General features: G+C 37.5%; 1 protein-coding gene across 6 annotated transcripts in view; it reads left to right on the forward strand.

The window, feature by feature from the left end:
• Nucleotides 1-15,069, forward strand: part of DLG2 (discs large MAGUK scaffold protein 2) — a 986,088-nt gene that overhangs the window by 596,445 nt on the left and 374,574 nt on the right. For all 6 annotated transcript variants that reach the window (XM_066341286.1, XM_066341281.1, XM_066341282.1 and 3 more), the window contains one exon: nt 2,799-2,852. In XM_066341286.1, the coding sequence (XP_066197383.1) occupies nt 2,799-2,852 (54 nt within the window). The remainder of the gene's footprint in view (nt 1-2,798; nt 2,853-15,069) is intronic.

Genomic DNA, 15,069 nt, shown 5'->3' on the forward strand with positions numbered 1-15,069 from the left:
ATTAAAAAGAGGGAGGTCAATTTACAAATGTTTACAAATGTTTGTCTTCTACTTGGCAACTTAACATCTTTCTGTGATGAGAAATCCACTGGCTCTGTGGATGAGGGAAAATCAGTAGATGTCATTTGCCTGGACTTTAGCAAGGTTTTCCACACAAATTCTCTTTCATAGCCAAATGAGACAGAAACTAAATGGATGGGTGTATTAGAAGGTGAGTGGGATACTGGCTAGACCATCAGATCCAAACAGCAATGGTCAGCAGTTCAGAGTTCATTTACTGGTGCAAGTCACTTGTGGTTGATAGAGGTGCTAATGCTGTTGAACATCTTCATTAATAACCAGAATGATTATATAGAGAGCATTGTCAGCAAGGTTTGAGATAACACCAGACTGGGAAGAGCAGATCACTATATCCATCTGAAACTATTGTGCTGTGAATAGTTTCATGCCCATCTGTGTGAACAGGATAAATGCCCCAGTTGCAGAAAATCATCAGTTTCATTGTTTAGTTTAGTTTTTCCAATCCATAAAGAATACAGTAGCCACAGTGTTGAAATGAACCCTGAGTGATAAACTGGACTGTTCCCTGCTCTTCAGAGGAATATCAATAGGAAGGAGTAATGGGCTGAGAGGAACCTCAGAAAGTTCAATAAAAACATACAGGGGTTCTCTATGACAGAATAAAACATGGAGCAGTCCCAGCCAGGCACAGTCTGGCTAAGCTGCAGCTTTGTAGAGAGGAGAACAAGTTGCACATCTGTCAGCCATTGCAGCGGTGAGGGGAAATGGCAAACTGGGCTGCACTACCAGCCTGGGCAGCAGGGTGAGGGACATCAGGGTGAGGTCCAGTCACAAGTGTTCCCACATTTTTTTCTGATTTCTTTAGCTTTATTTCAAGAAAATATGATACGGATAAGAGGCTTTGTTCTTCAACAGGTTAAAGAGATTTGGGCAAATGCTTTGGAAAATGTCTTCTGAAAGTTTTTTGTTATTTTAGTGGATACTGTTTTATAAATCATCAGTGGAAAGATGCTTTTATTCCGAAAATTGCAAACTTTGTAGTTGGTAATACACAAACACAGTAGGTAAAAATGAAAAAGGAGGTAAAATCAATACTGTAGAAAATTCCCAAGGTTATTCTTCCTGTAACAAAGGTAGCACTTGTTAAGTGTATTGAGCTAAATATTAATGCAAGTAGACTGTGATTCTAAAAAGGAAATAATTTGTCTTACCATCAATGATAATGCAACTTTGGCTTTAGGCATACTCCATATGCCTAAAGCTAAAAATATTATTATCCTATGGCCTTCAGCTTTTACCTGTCACTTCAGTGTGTCCAGTGTTTTGGGACACAATGAGAATAACAGGGTATGAGCGTATAATATCGTCTCAGATACTAAGCATTTTAATGTCAAATAATACCTTGCCATGACAACTGGTGCCCTGAAATGCAGACACACCAAACTGTATGCATTTAATTTTAATTCCCCACTTACACTGTTGTATAGAAATTATGGCATCAATCAGCAGTAGCTTTTGTCCAGTAACATAAATTTCTTTGAACACAGAATTATCCTTGATTTACTGCACAAAACCTGGGGAAAAAAAACCCCTCTGTTATTCTCACATTATTTGAATTATTGCTCTAACATCACATTCTTAACTTGGATTGTTACTTAGGTTTTGAAATCCCACAGTAAATATTTGACAGCAGCAATAGGATCAGTGTTTTCAGCAGTGCTGTGTTCATGCCTACCATGCACAAAGAGATCCAGCAGTCTGTCTGAGTTTAAAGTGCAGATAGTCATTCAGTGACAAATATACAGTGTAGATGAATAGAATTAGTGAGCTAAGCATTAGTGTTTGCATGAGCAAGACTGAAGAGTCTTGCTGCCGAAGCAGGCATTAATAAGGCTGGGAAAGGGTGCCTTCCATCAGTTTTTGTACTAAACTGCCTATTCTTCTGAGTCCTTGAGTTTTTAACAGCCCCATCTCAGCAGTCCTGCCTCAGTTTGACATTTTACTGATGGGGATTACCTCTGGCTTACAGGTTCTCACAACTTTCTGGTTTTCTTCAGAGTCTGAGCCAAGCTGATGCAGCTGGGTCATATCAGAGCTTGGCATTGGGTCAATGCCACCGAATCCCAGAAAGGGAAGAGCAAGAGGTTCAGGTGGTTGGAAACTAGCTTGGATGTGAGCTTCATCAAGAAATTAAAGATCAGCTTGGGCAGCTTTGCAGATGCACAGGTCTTTTTAAACTGGTCTGTATTTCAATCTAGACATCAGCTGAGTGTATATGAACCATGCCAATTATATACCTTTGACATAAATATCATAATATATGTGCTTATGCATATACTTAGACAATACTGATAAGTCCTATAAATGTTAAATGTGTATCCTCTCTAAATAAAGATCAGTTAATCATCTTGGCTCAAACACAAAAGGTGGACTTGTCAGGTAGGGAAGCTGAAACCCTTGACCTCAACATCCCCTAATTGAAAGAATACATCAGGTTTCTTACAGTTCTATTAAAAAATTAACAGCTGCATAATAAATATTCAGGGTGTAGTCCAAAGCCTGGAGAAATTAAAAAGAAAGACCACAGTGAGCTGTGGTTTGGAGTCTGAGAATCTATTTCCTTCATCCTTGATTGAACAGTACCCACAGTTATGTGCTGTTGTATGATTTGAATTCAAGAGGAAAACAGGCTTTTAGACTTAATGTATCAATATGGGTATTTCAATATTAATGAATTTCAGGTCTTTAAATTTATTTTCTTCTTTTTTTTCTTTCAGGCAAGCCCTGCCCCTATAATTGTCAACACAGACACCTTGGACACAATCCCTTATGTAAGTATTAAGAGGTTTTTTTAATAAATGCGTAGTGCTGGTTTGTTTTCACACCGAAATTCTGTTTGATATTGCATAGAAGTTATCTTATAAACAAATCTTGCAATTAATAATTTCTTTTACAGTTACTTTTACAGTAATCTTTTAGGAAAAGAAATCAGGAATGACAATTGCACTCAGGTGAATTGTAGCATATTATGTACACACAATTTCTAGTTTGTGTTTACTAAAACTAGCTTTTCTTTGTAAAAAAGAAAAGTGATTTCATTAAGGTTGTCATCCTTATCAGTGATATGGGAATTTCCTTTTAGAGCCATGCACACCCTGCTAGCTTAATAGAAAGATACCTGGATGCACAGTGTATATTAAAATCGTGCAACATCCCTTCATGTCTGTCTGTCTTTTGTAGGTGGAAATTGCTCATGATAAATAATAGCTCGAGCTAATTAACTTAATATTTTCCTATTAATGTCTCTTATTTTTTTATGATTTCTAGGAAACAGGTTATTCTAAATCAATGCATGTTTTTATTAGATTTTTAAGAATTTTCTACAAGCATTTGATATTATTGTAATTTAGACTGTAAAATCAACTCTAGTTGAAGATAAAAGACGTAGAAAAACTCAAAGCGAACTCATCACAGAGTGTAACAAGCTTAAATGATTGGAGAAAATAAAAACAAGTAGCACAAAGCTAGCCAGCCAGCATCTAATCTTTCTTCTTGCATCATCTTAGTTATCTTTTTGAAGCTCCTAATTAGTATCTCTCATCTGTTGTGTTTTGTCCACATCTGTTTCTTAAGATACCAGTGCGTAAGGCTCATTATTTATCTACCTACACCAATCATATTGCTGGGTTCTGTCTTTCAGAAGACTGTTTATGAGGAAGTTTAATAGGGGTTGTCCTGGCCGGTTTGTTACTGACAATTCATAAAACTTAGAAATTATGGTGCAGAGCACAGGTAAAGATCACAGCCAAGAGCAATTTAGAGGAATGACAGTGCTCTGAAGCAGAAGAGCATTAAGTCCCTCGATGGGAATATGAACTATTGGGAAGGGTGAAAAAGTTAAATAGAATTTCTCTGTTCATTTGCATGCAGCTTTTTAAAAAGGCTTCCTATCATTTCTGTCTCAGTTTTCCATCCTAACATCAAAACCATCTGCTATGGTCTCACTTTCAATAGGTCTGTCTGGCTTTTCTCCTGTATTTTGATGAGACATTTTACACTTAGTGTTCTTTAGCCTTCCAAAAGGGACACTGTGAGCCCCAGTTCTCATTTTCAGCACTGGACCTGTGCCCAGGATCTTCTGCAGCTACGGTGTTAGAATTCCTAAATACACATGCAATTACACTAGTGACAAGATGCTCAATCAATATGATTCATTCCCTTAACACATCCTATCAGTACTTACACACTTTTATGCCACTTTTGTACTAGAGTTCTTTTCTCTTAAATAATAAAGAACAAATGACCAAACACATTCAAGAGAAATGTTGACAGTAGGCTGAGAAGTGCCTGTGGGCTGTTTCAGTCTCCAGCACATGATGCGAGCTGGATAAATAAACAGAAGGTGCTTTCTGTCGAAATAGACAACTCTGAATTAGTCCCCTTGCTCTTCACAGCCTGGGAAGAGTTATTTCTCTTACATACAGGACAAAGCAGCAGCACCACCACAGAGGGACTAATTTAACAGTAGACCCTAAGAAACCCTTCACCTTGACCTGTCTGCTGAGCCCAGGCCACCATAGTGCCCCACAGAACTTGGGGTCTCTGCTTTACAAATAGGCAATTCCTTCTGCTCAGGATTTGTATGCTTGAACATTCTCTAAAATGAGATACAAAAACAAGCCATGAGCAAATGACCTCTTCCTCCAAACTAATATTTGAGACAGTGAGCTGGTAGACCTGTGTTTTCTTTCTTGCTCTCAGGAGAAATGCCATTTAATTTAGTTTGGTTTCATGTTACATTTCCTCTGCAAGAGAAATGTTGCAGTCACTGGGCCGGATCCATGTTTGCTTCTGTGTGCATCCCCTCCTGGTCCAGGGATCCTTCCCAATAAAGATTTAGTGGCTGCATGTGGTGGATCGACTCTGGCAAATACCCAAACACTTCTCACTCTCCTCAGTTGTGGGTCAGGAAGAAAATAGCAGATATAAAAGCAGAGTTGTATATGAAGATAATGAGTTAAATAGGGAAAGCAAATGCTTGTGCAGGTAAAGCAAAATAAGAAGTTCATTTACTACTTCCCATCAGTTGGCAGATGTTTAGCCTTTCCTTGAAAGCAAGGCTTCATCATGTGTAGCAGTTAATTTGGGAAGGCAAATATAACCATGAATGTTCTTCCTTGCTCCTCCTTTCCCTGAGCTTTTATTGCAATTCACCATGTGATATGGAATGTTCCTTTGGTCATGTGGGGTCATCTCTCCTGGTTAGGTCCCCTCCAAACCCTATACCCATCCCCAACTTGCTACTAGGACAGGAAGGGTCAAATCAAAAGGAGAAAAAGCCTTGATGCTGTGCAAGCCCTCTTCAGCAATAACCAAAATACTGGTGTATTATCAACATTTTTTTCAGCCACACATTGAATTATTGCTCTACATAGGCTACTATGGAGATTAAAGCCCATCCCAGCAAAGCCCAGTACAGCCTATAGTATTGCGTGGGTCCTTTAATACAGCCTATAAGATCATGGGGTTTTAGGGGCGTTTTGTCTTCCTTTTAAATATTTGGAAATACAGAGAAAAATCTTCCATACCGGATGAGTTAAGTGCATGATAGTTCAGCCATCATCATATCATTTATTTTGCAGGAAATGTAATTTGGGAGATATGCCCTAAAATATTTTTTTCTGGATGAGGTCAGTTCAGAGAGATAACAAAAAGCTAGATTTAATTATGATTTTGAAACTTGAATGTGTGTCAAGCAGCTGCGTTTTCAGCACTGTTAGGACTTCCAGACATGCCTGGGGAAAGACTGTAAGTGCCTAGGAACATCTTTGGTGGATGTTTAAGTATCCTTAGAGTTAACTAGCTAGGTATTTACACTTCTGAAAGGCACTTTTTAGTTGCCATAAAATAAACATCTAACACTGAGAAAAAATTATTTTATGGATCAGGGAATCCAAGTTAAATGATTGTGTTTTCTGTCCAAAGCTAATAGCAGCCTTGGTGTAAGATGCTGATCCTCCTGATCCTCTCTCAGAACTGTAAAGTGTTTAAAACACCCAGAAGTGCTGCTCCTTGGGGCTGCAGTCATCTTAGATTCTTGCTATTCATCCCTGGCTTTCAGCTCCCATTGCCAAAGTACACTTGGGGTCCAGGAGGACTGGATGGGATGAACAAGAATTTTTCATATCATACTAACTGGGTTATATTTCTGAATTTCACATTCTTTTTCTTACTGTCTTTCTCTAGTCTTAAATGGCTGTCCTTGAATTCTTTAGATTGAGTTTGCCTTCCACAAATATGAGCACTGTTTTCTAAATCGACTTCTTAAATAGAGTTAAAAGGCAAGGGAATACATTAGTGATATGTCTCAAGAAAATGTTTGACATATTAATTTTTGATTTCTGACTGTTGGGATTTTCTAAGATACTTTTCATGACAACTGGTTAATGCTGTCCACTCAAGTGTTTGCAAAAAAAAAAAAAAAAAAAAAAAGTGCTACATAGAAAAAAAAGGTGTTTTTCTTTTCTTAATCTTTTTTTCTTAAATAACAGTAATTTTTATTTAATTTGCCTTAAAATACTTAAGTAATTCATTTTATACCATGTAGAAATTATTTCCAAAATTAAGCACTGGAAAAAGCATGGATTTTCAAATTTTGATGAATCAAAATGGTTTTTTTTTTTCTGTAATTACTAGCCACATCTCATAACCTGTTAGATCCCTAAATAAGGTCAGGCTATTTTTAGTGCTGTTATGTGCCAGATGGACACTTCTCATGTTTTTGTTAGGCTGTTGGCACAACCTTTGTTGTTGTTTTGTTTTATGGGATGCACCCTCAATGCATTTCCAATTCCTTAACAGCTCTGCTCATCCTCTCTGCTATCTTCCTCCAAAAATTCCTGAGTGTTTTGGGGAGAGGCCCCTTACAGTGATGGTCAGCATTCACGTAACATGTTCACATGTCATCTATGCACTGGTCCACCTGAAAGAAATTTCATTTTTACAGTTGGTATACAACTGGCAAGCTGAGTGATTTGTCTCATTAACCCTCTAATGATTTAAAATCACATAATTAAACATTTTGCAAGTGTTGACATTCTTCAAACCTTTCTGCTCAATAGTTTGGAAAAAAAAATCATCCTTTGTGGGACTGGTTTTCATCAGTATGCTTTTCTTAGATGAGATAAAAGAAAAATCCTTATTCTATTATAGTGTGTGTTATTCCTTATAATTTGGGCCTGCAGCAAATAACAGAAGAAACAGTTAATTAAGTTTTCTTCTGGGTTCAGTGGTTTGAAAACTTTGGCTCACCAAGCTTTGGACGTGGGAATAAATTTGATAGGAAGCTTCAATGGTACAAAACGAATTATTCTGTGACATTTTAAGCACAATTAAACATTAGTGGGAGTTTGTTTGTTCTCTATTCTTTGGCCATAAATTTTAGATCTCTTTGTATAATGAGAAGCATTAATTTGATAACATATGAATCATCTCATTTTCTCAGTTGCACTGAATAGGCCTTATTTATTTTTTTTCATTTCCAAAAAGCTGCGTAGTTCAGTTAAAAGTAGCTACAGTGCTGTCTTTGCTGCATCATTTCTAGAAATGGAAGGGAGCCTTTCTATTTATCTTATGATGTAATTTGATTTTCTTTTCATCTTAGCAAAAAAAATTTAAAGTTCACTCAAGTAGTGTGGTTGTTCCCTCCTCCCCATCTTGTCACAGCAGTAAGATCTAAGGAATATGTACTTTATTCACCTTTCAGTCACAAGGAATTCTTCATATTTCCTCAGTTTCACATTGTTACTTCAAATTATTACTATTTTATTATGAGTTATTGTTATTATTGGTTTGATTTGCTTTATGTACTGCCTGTGCTGAGTTCTGCAAAGATACATTTAAGACATGTCCCTTAAAAAGAAGTAATTTTCCAACTAAGTAGGTTATGTTTTCATGAGCTGTAATCAAATCTTTCTGTTGTTTTGCACTTGCCTGAGTGTGGCCACAGAGAAGGCTGTGCAACTTTTTCGTGCATCCCAGCTTAGGGACACTGTGAGCTCTGCCCCCCCTGGAGCAGGGCTGTGACACCTCAGGAAGTGTAGGGGCCAGGTGATGCCAGAATGGGGAGTTTAGCAAATCTTTCAGCTTTCCTCCCTGCCTTTTAGCTACTGCACCTAGATTTAGCACATTAGAAGGAGGCACATAAAAGCTTAAATCAAAGCTCAAAAGAAAAAAACAAATTCCTCCTGTTCTGATGTTGTGGATGGAATCAGGTGTTTCACTCTCAAGTGAGAAGAAACTATATTTCATTAAAGTAAGAGAAGTTCAGTTGTCAGTGCAGCAGCGATTTGACAAGATTTAATGGCCAGATATACTTGAGCATTTACTGCGTAGACTACAGTCAGGCAACTTTGGGGGGATCTTCACATTGAGCCATGAGGTTCAGAAATGACCCCATTGTGATGTCTTGGTGAAGCTGACCTGAAACAGAGACTGGACAGAGCCAAAGTATGTATTTATTGAAAGGCCTCCAGGATCCACCTTGGGCAGGACAGGAGCCTGGCCTGGGCTGCAACCAAGGTGGACCAAGAATGGTCTCAAAAATAGCTAATCAGTCACGAGATCTTGTATTTTCATAAGTTTTGGGCCATTGCATGTTGGGGTTTATTTGTCCAGTTACATCTTCAGGTTGTGAGGTCTCATCCTTCTCGTTCCTCCCTTCAGTCCACCATTGTTTATGCTGTTGGGCTGTAAGTTGTCCTTGGTCCTCCGCAGAAAAATGGTTTGTTTTGTCTACCTATTCTGTGAAGAGAGCTCACTAGCACTTAATATGAGGCTCAGAACTACACCTAAGCAGCACAGAATCTGAAAATATGAAAGCTAAAGCTTGAGGCATTATTGTGTTCCAAACTTTCTTTCAGAGAGGACTTCAGGGGCTGCTGGATCCAGACTTAGTCTCAGCCTTGGCCAGTGGTTAATGTCTAAAGGATTACATATTCACAGTCACAGAATCAATTAGGTTGGAAAAGGCCTCTGAGATCATCAAGTCCAACCTGTGATCAAAGCCCAATGTCAACGAGACTACAGCGCTAAGTGCCGCATCCAGTCTTTCCCTGAGCACCTCCAGGGACAGTGACTCAACCACCTCCCCGGGCAGCCCATTCCAATGTTTAATCATCCTTTCTGAAAGATTGCCAAGTTTCAGTGTGCTCATTCCCAATTCACTTCCCAACCATCTGATGTAATAAGGCATCTTGTAACCTTGAGAGGCATTCCTTCTCAAGGGGCAGTCCTGGTGTGCAGCCCAGTGCCATGCAGGACAGCTCAGCAGCCCTTGGGCTATCTACCCTTCATGGGTGAGGTGACAGAGTCATATTTGTGTACCAACTACAGATGCTAGTTTCTTCCAAATTTTCCTTGAGTTGGACATTGACCAGCATTTCTGGTTAGCTGGGTGTAATGCCCAAATGTTGGTCTTGGCTATCATGTTGTCATCTGTGTGTCCCCCCAGTCCAGCTGGAGCCAGATTCACCATCAGGACCAGATACATCCATGACTGACCGACTACCACTTAGGGTTATTACTTGAGCAAGAGTTATTATGGAGTATGAAAGGCAGGTTGGGGATGGGAGCACATTGCCACACCTGACTGTAAAAAGAATGAGGAAAATTTGTCAATTTCTGAGCACAGTCAGTGCTCTAAAGGCTTTTATTGGATAATAAGAATGTAGGCACATTCTAGACCTAGATAAGTAAATTGGAGGGGGTGGGTGGCCTTATATATTTTTACAATAAAGCATGTCTTTACATAATTAATGTTAAATGTCATATATGACTGAGCTGATTTGGCTGGGGTAGAGTTAACTTTCTTCACAGTGGCTGGTACGAGGCTCTTTTGGATTTGTGCTGAACACAGGGTTGCTAATATAGGGGTGATTTTGTTATTGTTGAGCAGGACTTACACAGAACCAAGGCCTTTTCTGCTTTTTGTGCTGCCCCACTGGTGAGAGAGTGGAGGGTGCATGGGAGGCTGGAAGGAGACACAGCCAGGGCAGGTGATCCCAGCTGGCCAAAGGGATATTTCAGACCATCTGACGGCATGCTCAGTACATAAAGTGGGGGGAAGAAGGAGGAAAGGAGGGACATTTGGTGTAATGGATTGTGTCTTCCCAAGTCACATTTACAAGGGATGGGGCCCTGCTCTCTTGAAGATGGCTGAACACCTGCCTGCCCATGGGAAGCAGTGAATTAATTCCTTGTTTTGGATTACTCGAGTGTGTGGCTTTTGCTTTCGCTACACAACTGTCTTTATCTCAACCCACAAGTTTTCTGCCTTTGACCATTCTAATTCTCTCCCAAGCCTGCTGGTGGGGGGGAGTAAGCAGTTGCTTTGGGCTTGGCTGCTAGTTGGGATTAAACCACAACAAGGACTGTGGATGATGAGCAAATTTTTGAAGACAGTGTTAATAAAAGTCTAAAACGAAATTTTGGTCTAAAAGGATAGGATCTGAATTTTTAAGAAAGTAGGAAACTCATTAGGTTTAAATTTTTTTAATTGATATTATATTGAAATATATAAAAATATCATCATGTAGATGTAGATATTTTTTCCTTTGACTTCTCAGAATAAATTTGTTGCTTCTTTCTTAATTAGTTTGATCATAGTCTTGAAAGTCAGATTACACATCTTATTATCTCTAATGACTTACATTTTTCTGGATTGTTAACCTACAGTTTTGTTTATTATTCATACTCATCTTTCAGCCTGTCATTATTGTGCATTACAATGGAAAAGCTAAAGGTGCTAAAGCTTTGTGCTTTAAAAGCTGCATTGGCTTGGCTTGTCTGTTTTGGCCCTTGAATTGTATCACAGCAATGTTTTTTGCCATGGCAAACACTGCTGTATTCTGCATGTCATTGTTTCTGCAGTGGGATATAACATTTTTCTTTCATAATAGCAGTATTGACAGGCTTGATTTAAATTATGTTTATAAAATATTTTGTGATCATTAGTGGAAAAGGTTCTACAGAATACAAAACTAATGAACTAATATAAAACAGCTCCCCTTAAACATGCAAAAATAGAAGTTTTCATCCTGCTATCTGATGACATAAATGGATTTTAGTGTGACATCATGAAAAATAAGTTCTTCTGTTGAAAACCCAAAGCAAAGGTACAGAGTGGATCTTAATGATTTCTTTTACCTCTGTTTTGTAATGGCTGTTTTTCTACCTGAAAATTAATTTATTTCAAACATTTTCAGACATTTAAAATATACTGTTTTAAAAAGAAACATCTTTTAAAGAGGGATCAAAATGATCCTGAGACAAAACTGTGATTTTTTTCATGTGTTTTGCTTATAAATTCTGAATGCATTTTTAATATTTAAGCCTTATCAAAGACATAATTTTTAATTAAGGGAATAAGCTTTACTTTCAAGTAAAACAACTTCATTATTTTAGAGGATTTCTTTCGTTTTCTGTAGGAATGAACACTACATTGCCTATTTGAGTGCTACATATCATAATACATAAAAAAATCAAAGGGCCTTCGTTGTGTCTGGATGTCGGTAGAATTATCAACATCCTGTCAATCCAACAAGTAAATGCATCCCTTGGTCACATGTCTAATTATTCCTTCACACTTCTATTCTCTGAAATTACAATACTGTCCATTTTCAATTGCCAATGAATAATGCTGTACTTTAGATTCAATCAAGGAGTTCTTTCTATGGATGTTTGAAATGTTGCAATTAGCAGGGTGGAGAGAGGAGCTTATTGAACTGTAGAGATCACATCCTACACTCATTTGTGTCCCTCGGCCTCAGAGGGGCACAGCACAGTGTGTGTAATGCTTCATTCTTTTTGGATTTGGAGTACCTGGAGGTCAAGTATTTAGCATTTCAGTCCGGATCACGGGTGTGCACTTACCAGTCTTAATTCTAACACGTTCAAGGTTGCGAAACAGACTTTTTGATAAAAGGCTACACTTGCCAACAGGTTTTTGGATACCATTATTGGGTGACAATGTCATAAACCCCTTGAACGAGGTAGAGTGCTTTGCTTTTGCAAAGTCTGTACTTGTTGGGGCACTCTCATCCTTGCCTCTGCTGTAGCAGGCCAGCCAAACACCTGATTGCACTGTCAGGTGTTTTCATCACTCTGAGAAAAGTCAGATATACTATATACAATATAAGTCAGACATACTATATACACTTCCATACTATATATGGAAGTGTGTGGGTGTGTACATACCCCTCCTCTACACCCAGCTAGATGTAATTTTTAATTTGCCTGTGATGTTGGCATGTGCTGCAGAATGCAGTGTATGCCTGTTAAAGTTGTTTGAAGCACTTGGAGGTCTGAGACGGCCTTGAATTACATGGACCAACCTGACCTAAATGAAATGTCATTTCAATTTGATTTTGTCGTTCTCTCCTTAGCCTTGAATTATTTTTTCTGTTTGTAAGTTCTTTATATATTATGCTACCACAGCTCACCTTACTAGATATTGCAGCAGTAGGCTAAAGTCAGTTGGACTGGTAGGTTTGCAAAGATCCAGTGGCTAACATAACAAGATATGCTTTTATAGCACAATTCATGGTCTTAAACCATCAAACCCATTGTCTTTTGCGTAAAATAATTGATTAGAATATATATATGTATGTATGTAAAAAATTAAGACCCATGGCAGGGAGATTGCAACTGGATTATCTTTAAAGTTGCTTCCAACCCAAACCATTCTGTGATTCCAAGAAGCTGATAAAGCTCTTCAAGTACACAAGGCTATTTTTTGATAGCAACAGCTTTGAGTTACTTTGTCATGAAGTTAAAGATCTGAAGTTGGGAAACAGCTTAAAGAGTGCAAGTGAATAACTGCTTACATATAGGTGTTGTTGTTGTTTTTATTGTTGCAATTTTTTTTGATTTTTTGGGGTTTTTTTGGTGATTCAAGACAGTGGAACTTGTATTGGTCAGTATTCATTGTATTAGAAAGGTGTAGAACTTAACTGAAAAATCTTCTGAAAAAAATGAAAGAAGAGCTAGCACAGATGTCATCATCCTATTTGCTTTAATTATACAAAAGGAAGAAAGGTTTCCTTTTTCGTAAGACTTCATTTTGGAGGATTTCAGATTAATTGCTGTCAGAGATAGATGTGTTCTTTTGACCTTGGATAATCTAAGAATTAAAGAGAAGGTGACTGCTCAGTATTGAAAAGAAAGCTTGTTTTGATGAATAGTGGAAAGGAAAAATCTTGCTTTCATGTCTTATTGGATGTATGATGGTTTGATTACAATGATTTTTCACTCATTTAAGATGAAGTATGTCTGAAATTTATTTAACAAGAACTCTTCTTTGTAATTTTAAGAATTTTTACTTTTTATGTTTAGAATTACTGAGTATTTTGCTTTGTAAACTACTTGTCAAAGTTCATCCAAGGTGAGGTTTTTTATCCTGGCAGCACATAATGTAACATCAGTTATAACAATGCATAGAAAATATACCCTTGTCTTGTGATCTTTTAGGTTTTAGATATTGCTCTTAACATTATTCACTGTATTTTTCATAGCAGCATTTTTTCCTGTTATGTATGGTAACTTTCTAAAAATTTTAAAGTAGCTAGTGTGTGTTCTTACTCGTTCCCTACAGCAATATAAAGAGATCTCAATGGAACACCATTCCCTTTTAATAAAATCACAAAATTAGCCATTAGCTCTTATTTCCCTCCATTGCAATTGTGATTCATGCAGTAAAACTAACACAACTTCAACACAGTTTCTCCAAATACTCTGAAGTCCTTGCTGTTGCAAGTTGTGAGTATAGACATTTTGAGAATATGACTTATTTCTAATCCACATTTTACAGAATTAAACTTCATGCTACTTTTAATGCAGCAATCTGATGAATCAGACTTGATAGTAAATTACATTTTTAATCAGTGTTTAGAAGACCTAGCACAGAGTAGGAAACCCAGATATGCCACAGATAATATCTGTTTTCCTGATCTTAGAAATTGCAGCCCTCATAATTTTCTATAGAAGATTGGCTTAGTTTAAAGGTAATAGAAAATAAAGATTCCTTCATGAGATAAATTACCACTTCTTGAGACGGTTAGCAAAGAGAAATAATAACTGATGTGCGTTTCTTTTGTATCTTGCATGAACATATTCAATCAGTTGTCAAGTAATTTCCATCTGTAAATTTTTCTGCATAAAGATGACAACAGTTTAAAATTCTGGATTCTTTTTAGTCATAAATTACTTATGCTGAGTACTGAGCGCTGAGTTGTTTTATGTTTGCTAGCAGAAATATTTTTCTGAATATTGGCAAGTGTGACTGTTTTGTTCATTGTACAGCTTAAGTGAGCATTAGCATGGTCATAACAAAATTAATCTTGTCCAAATTCAGAACTTAGACTTCTCAAAGGTGGTGGAAAGCTGAGCATAGCACACTGTGAGTTTATCTTGAAACTATTGAGCTATACTAATTTTTCAAATAATGTGCACAGTGAAAGATTGATCAATCACTTAGATTTCACAGTAGTCTTTCTCTTTAGCAGAAGCAGATATGTGGTATCTTGGTAGTGCTTTTTCTTATTCTAAAAATAGTGAAAGTCTTCAGCTGTCCACATGACCTCTTGGTCTTTCCCTAGAGGAGAAGTATAATTTTCAGCTGGTGCTTTCAATACTGTTTAATTTCTTTTTAGAAGCATTGTGTATTAGTTTGAAGTTAATTTGTATACTAAGTCAGGGAAGTGCTCTTCTTTCATTCCCCAAGAATTGCATTTCATACAGAAGGACACAAATATATTCTAGTTTGTGAAACTTTTTTCCAAGTATCTTGAAATTGTTGAAAGATGTTCATCTTTCTTTCAAAATAAGGACCAATCTCAAGGAGCCATACTCATGTCTTAGTGAGGCTGACCTTATCAATAATGCAGGTTGGTCAGAGGTGGGCATCCCTGTTTCAATCATGTCTCAAATGAACCTTGTCTCTATATGCAGATCTGCTGAAAGAAAATGAATTATACTTGACTTTCTCCCCAG

This window comes from Sylvia atricapilla, chromosome 2, assembly GCF_009819655.1.
Source record: "Sylvia atricapilla isolate bSylAtr1 chromosome 2, bSylAtr1.pri, whole genome shotgun sequence".
In the NCBI taxonomy this organism is placed as follows: domain Eukaryota; kingdom Metazoa; phylum Chordata; class Aves; order Passeriformes; family Sylviidae; genus Sylvia; species Sylvia atricapilla.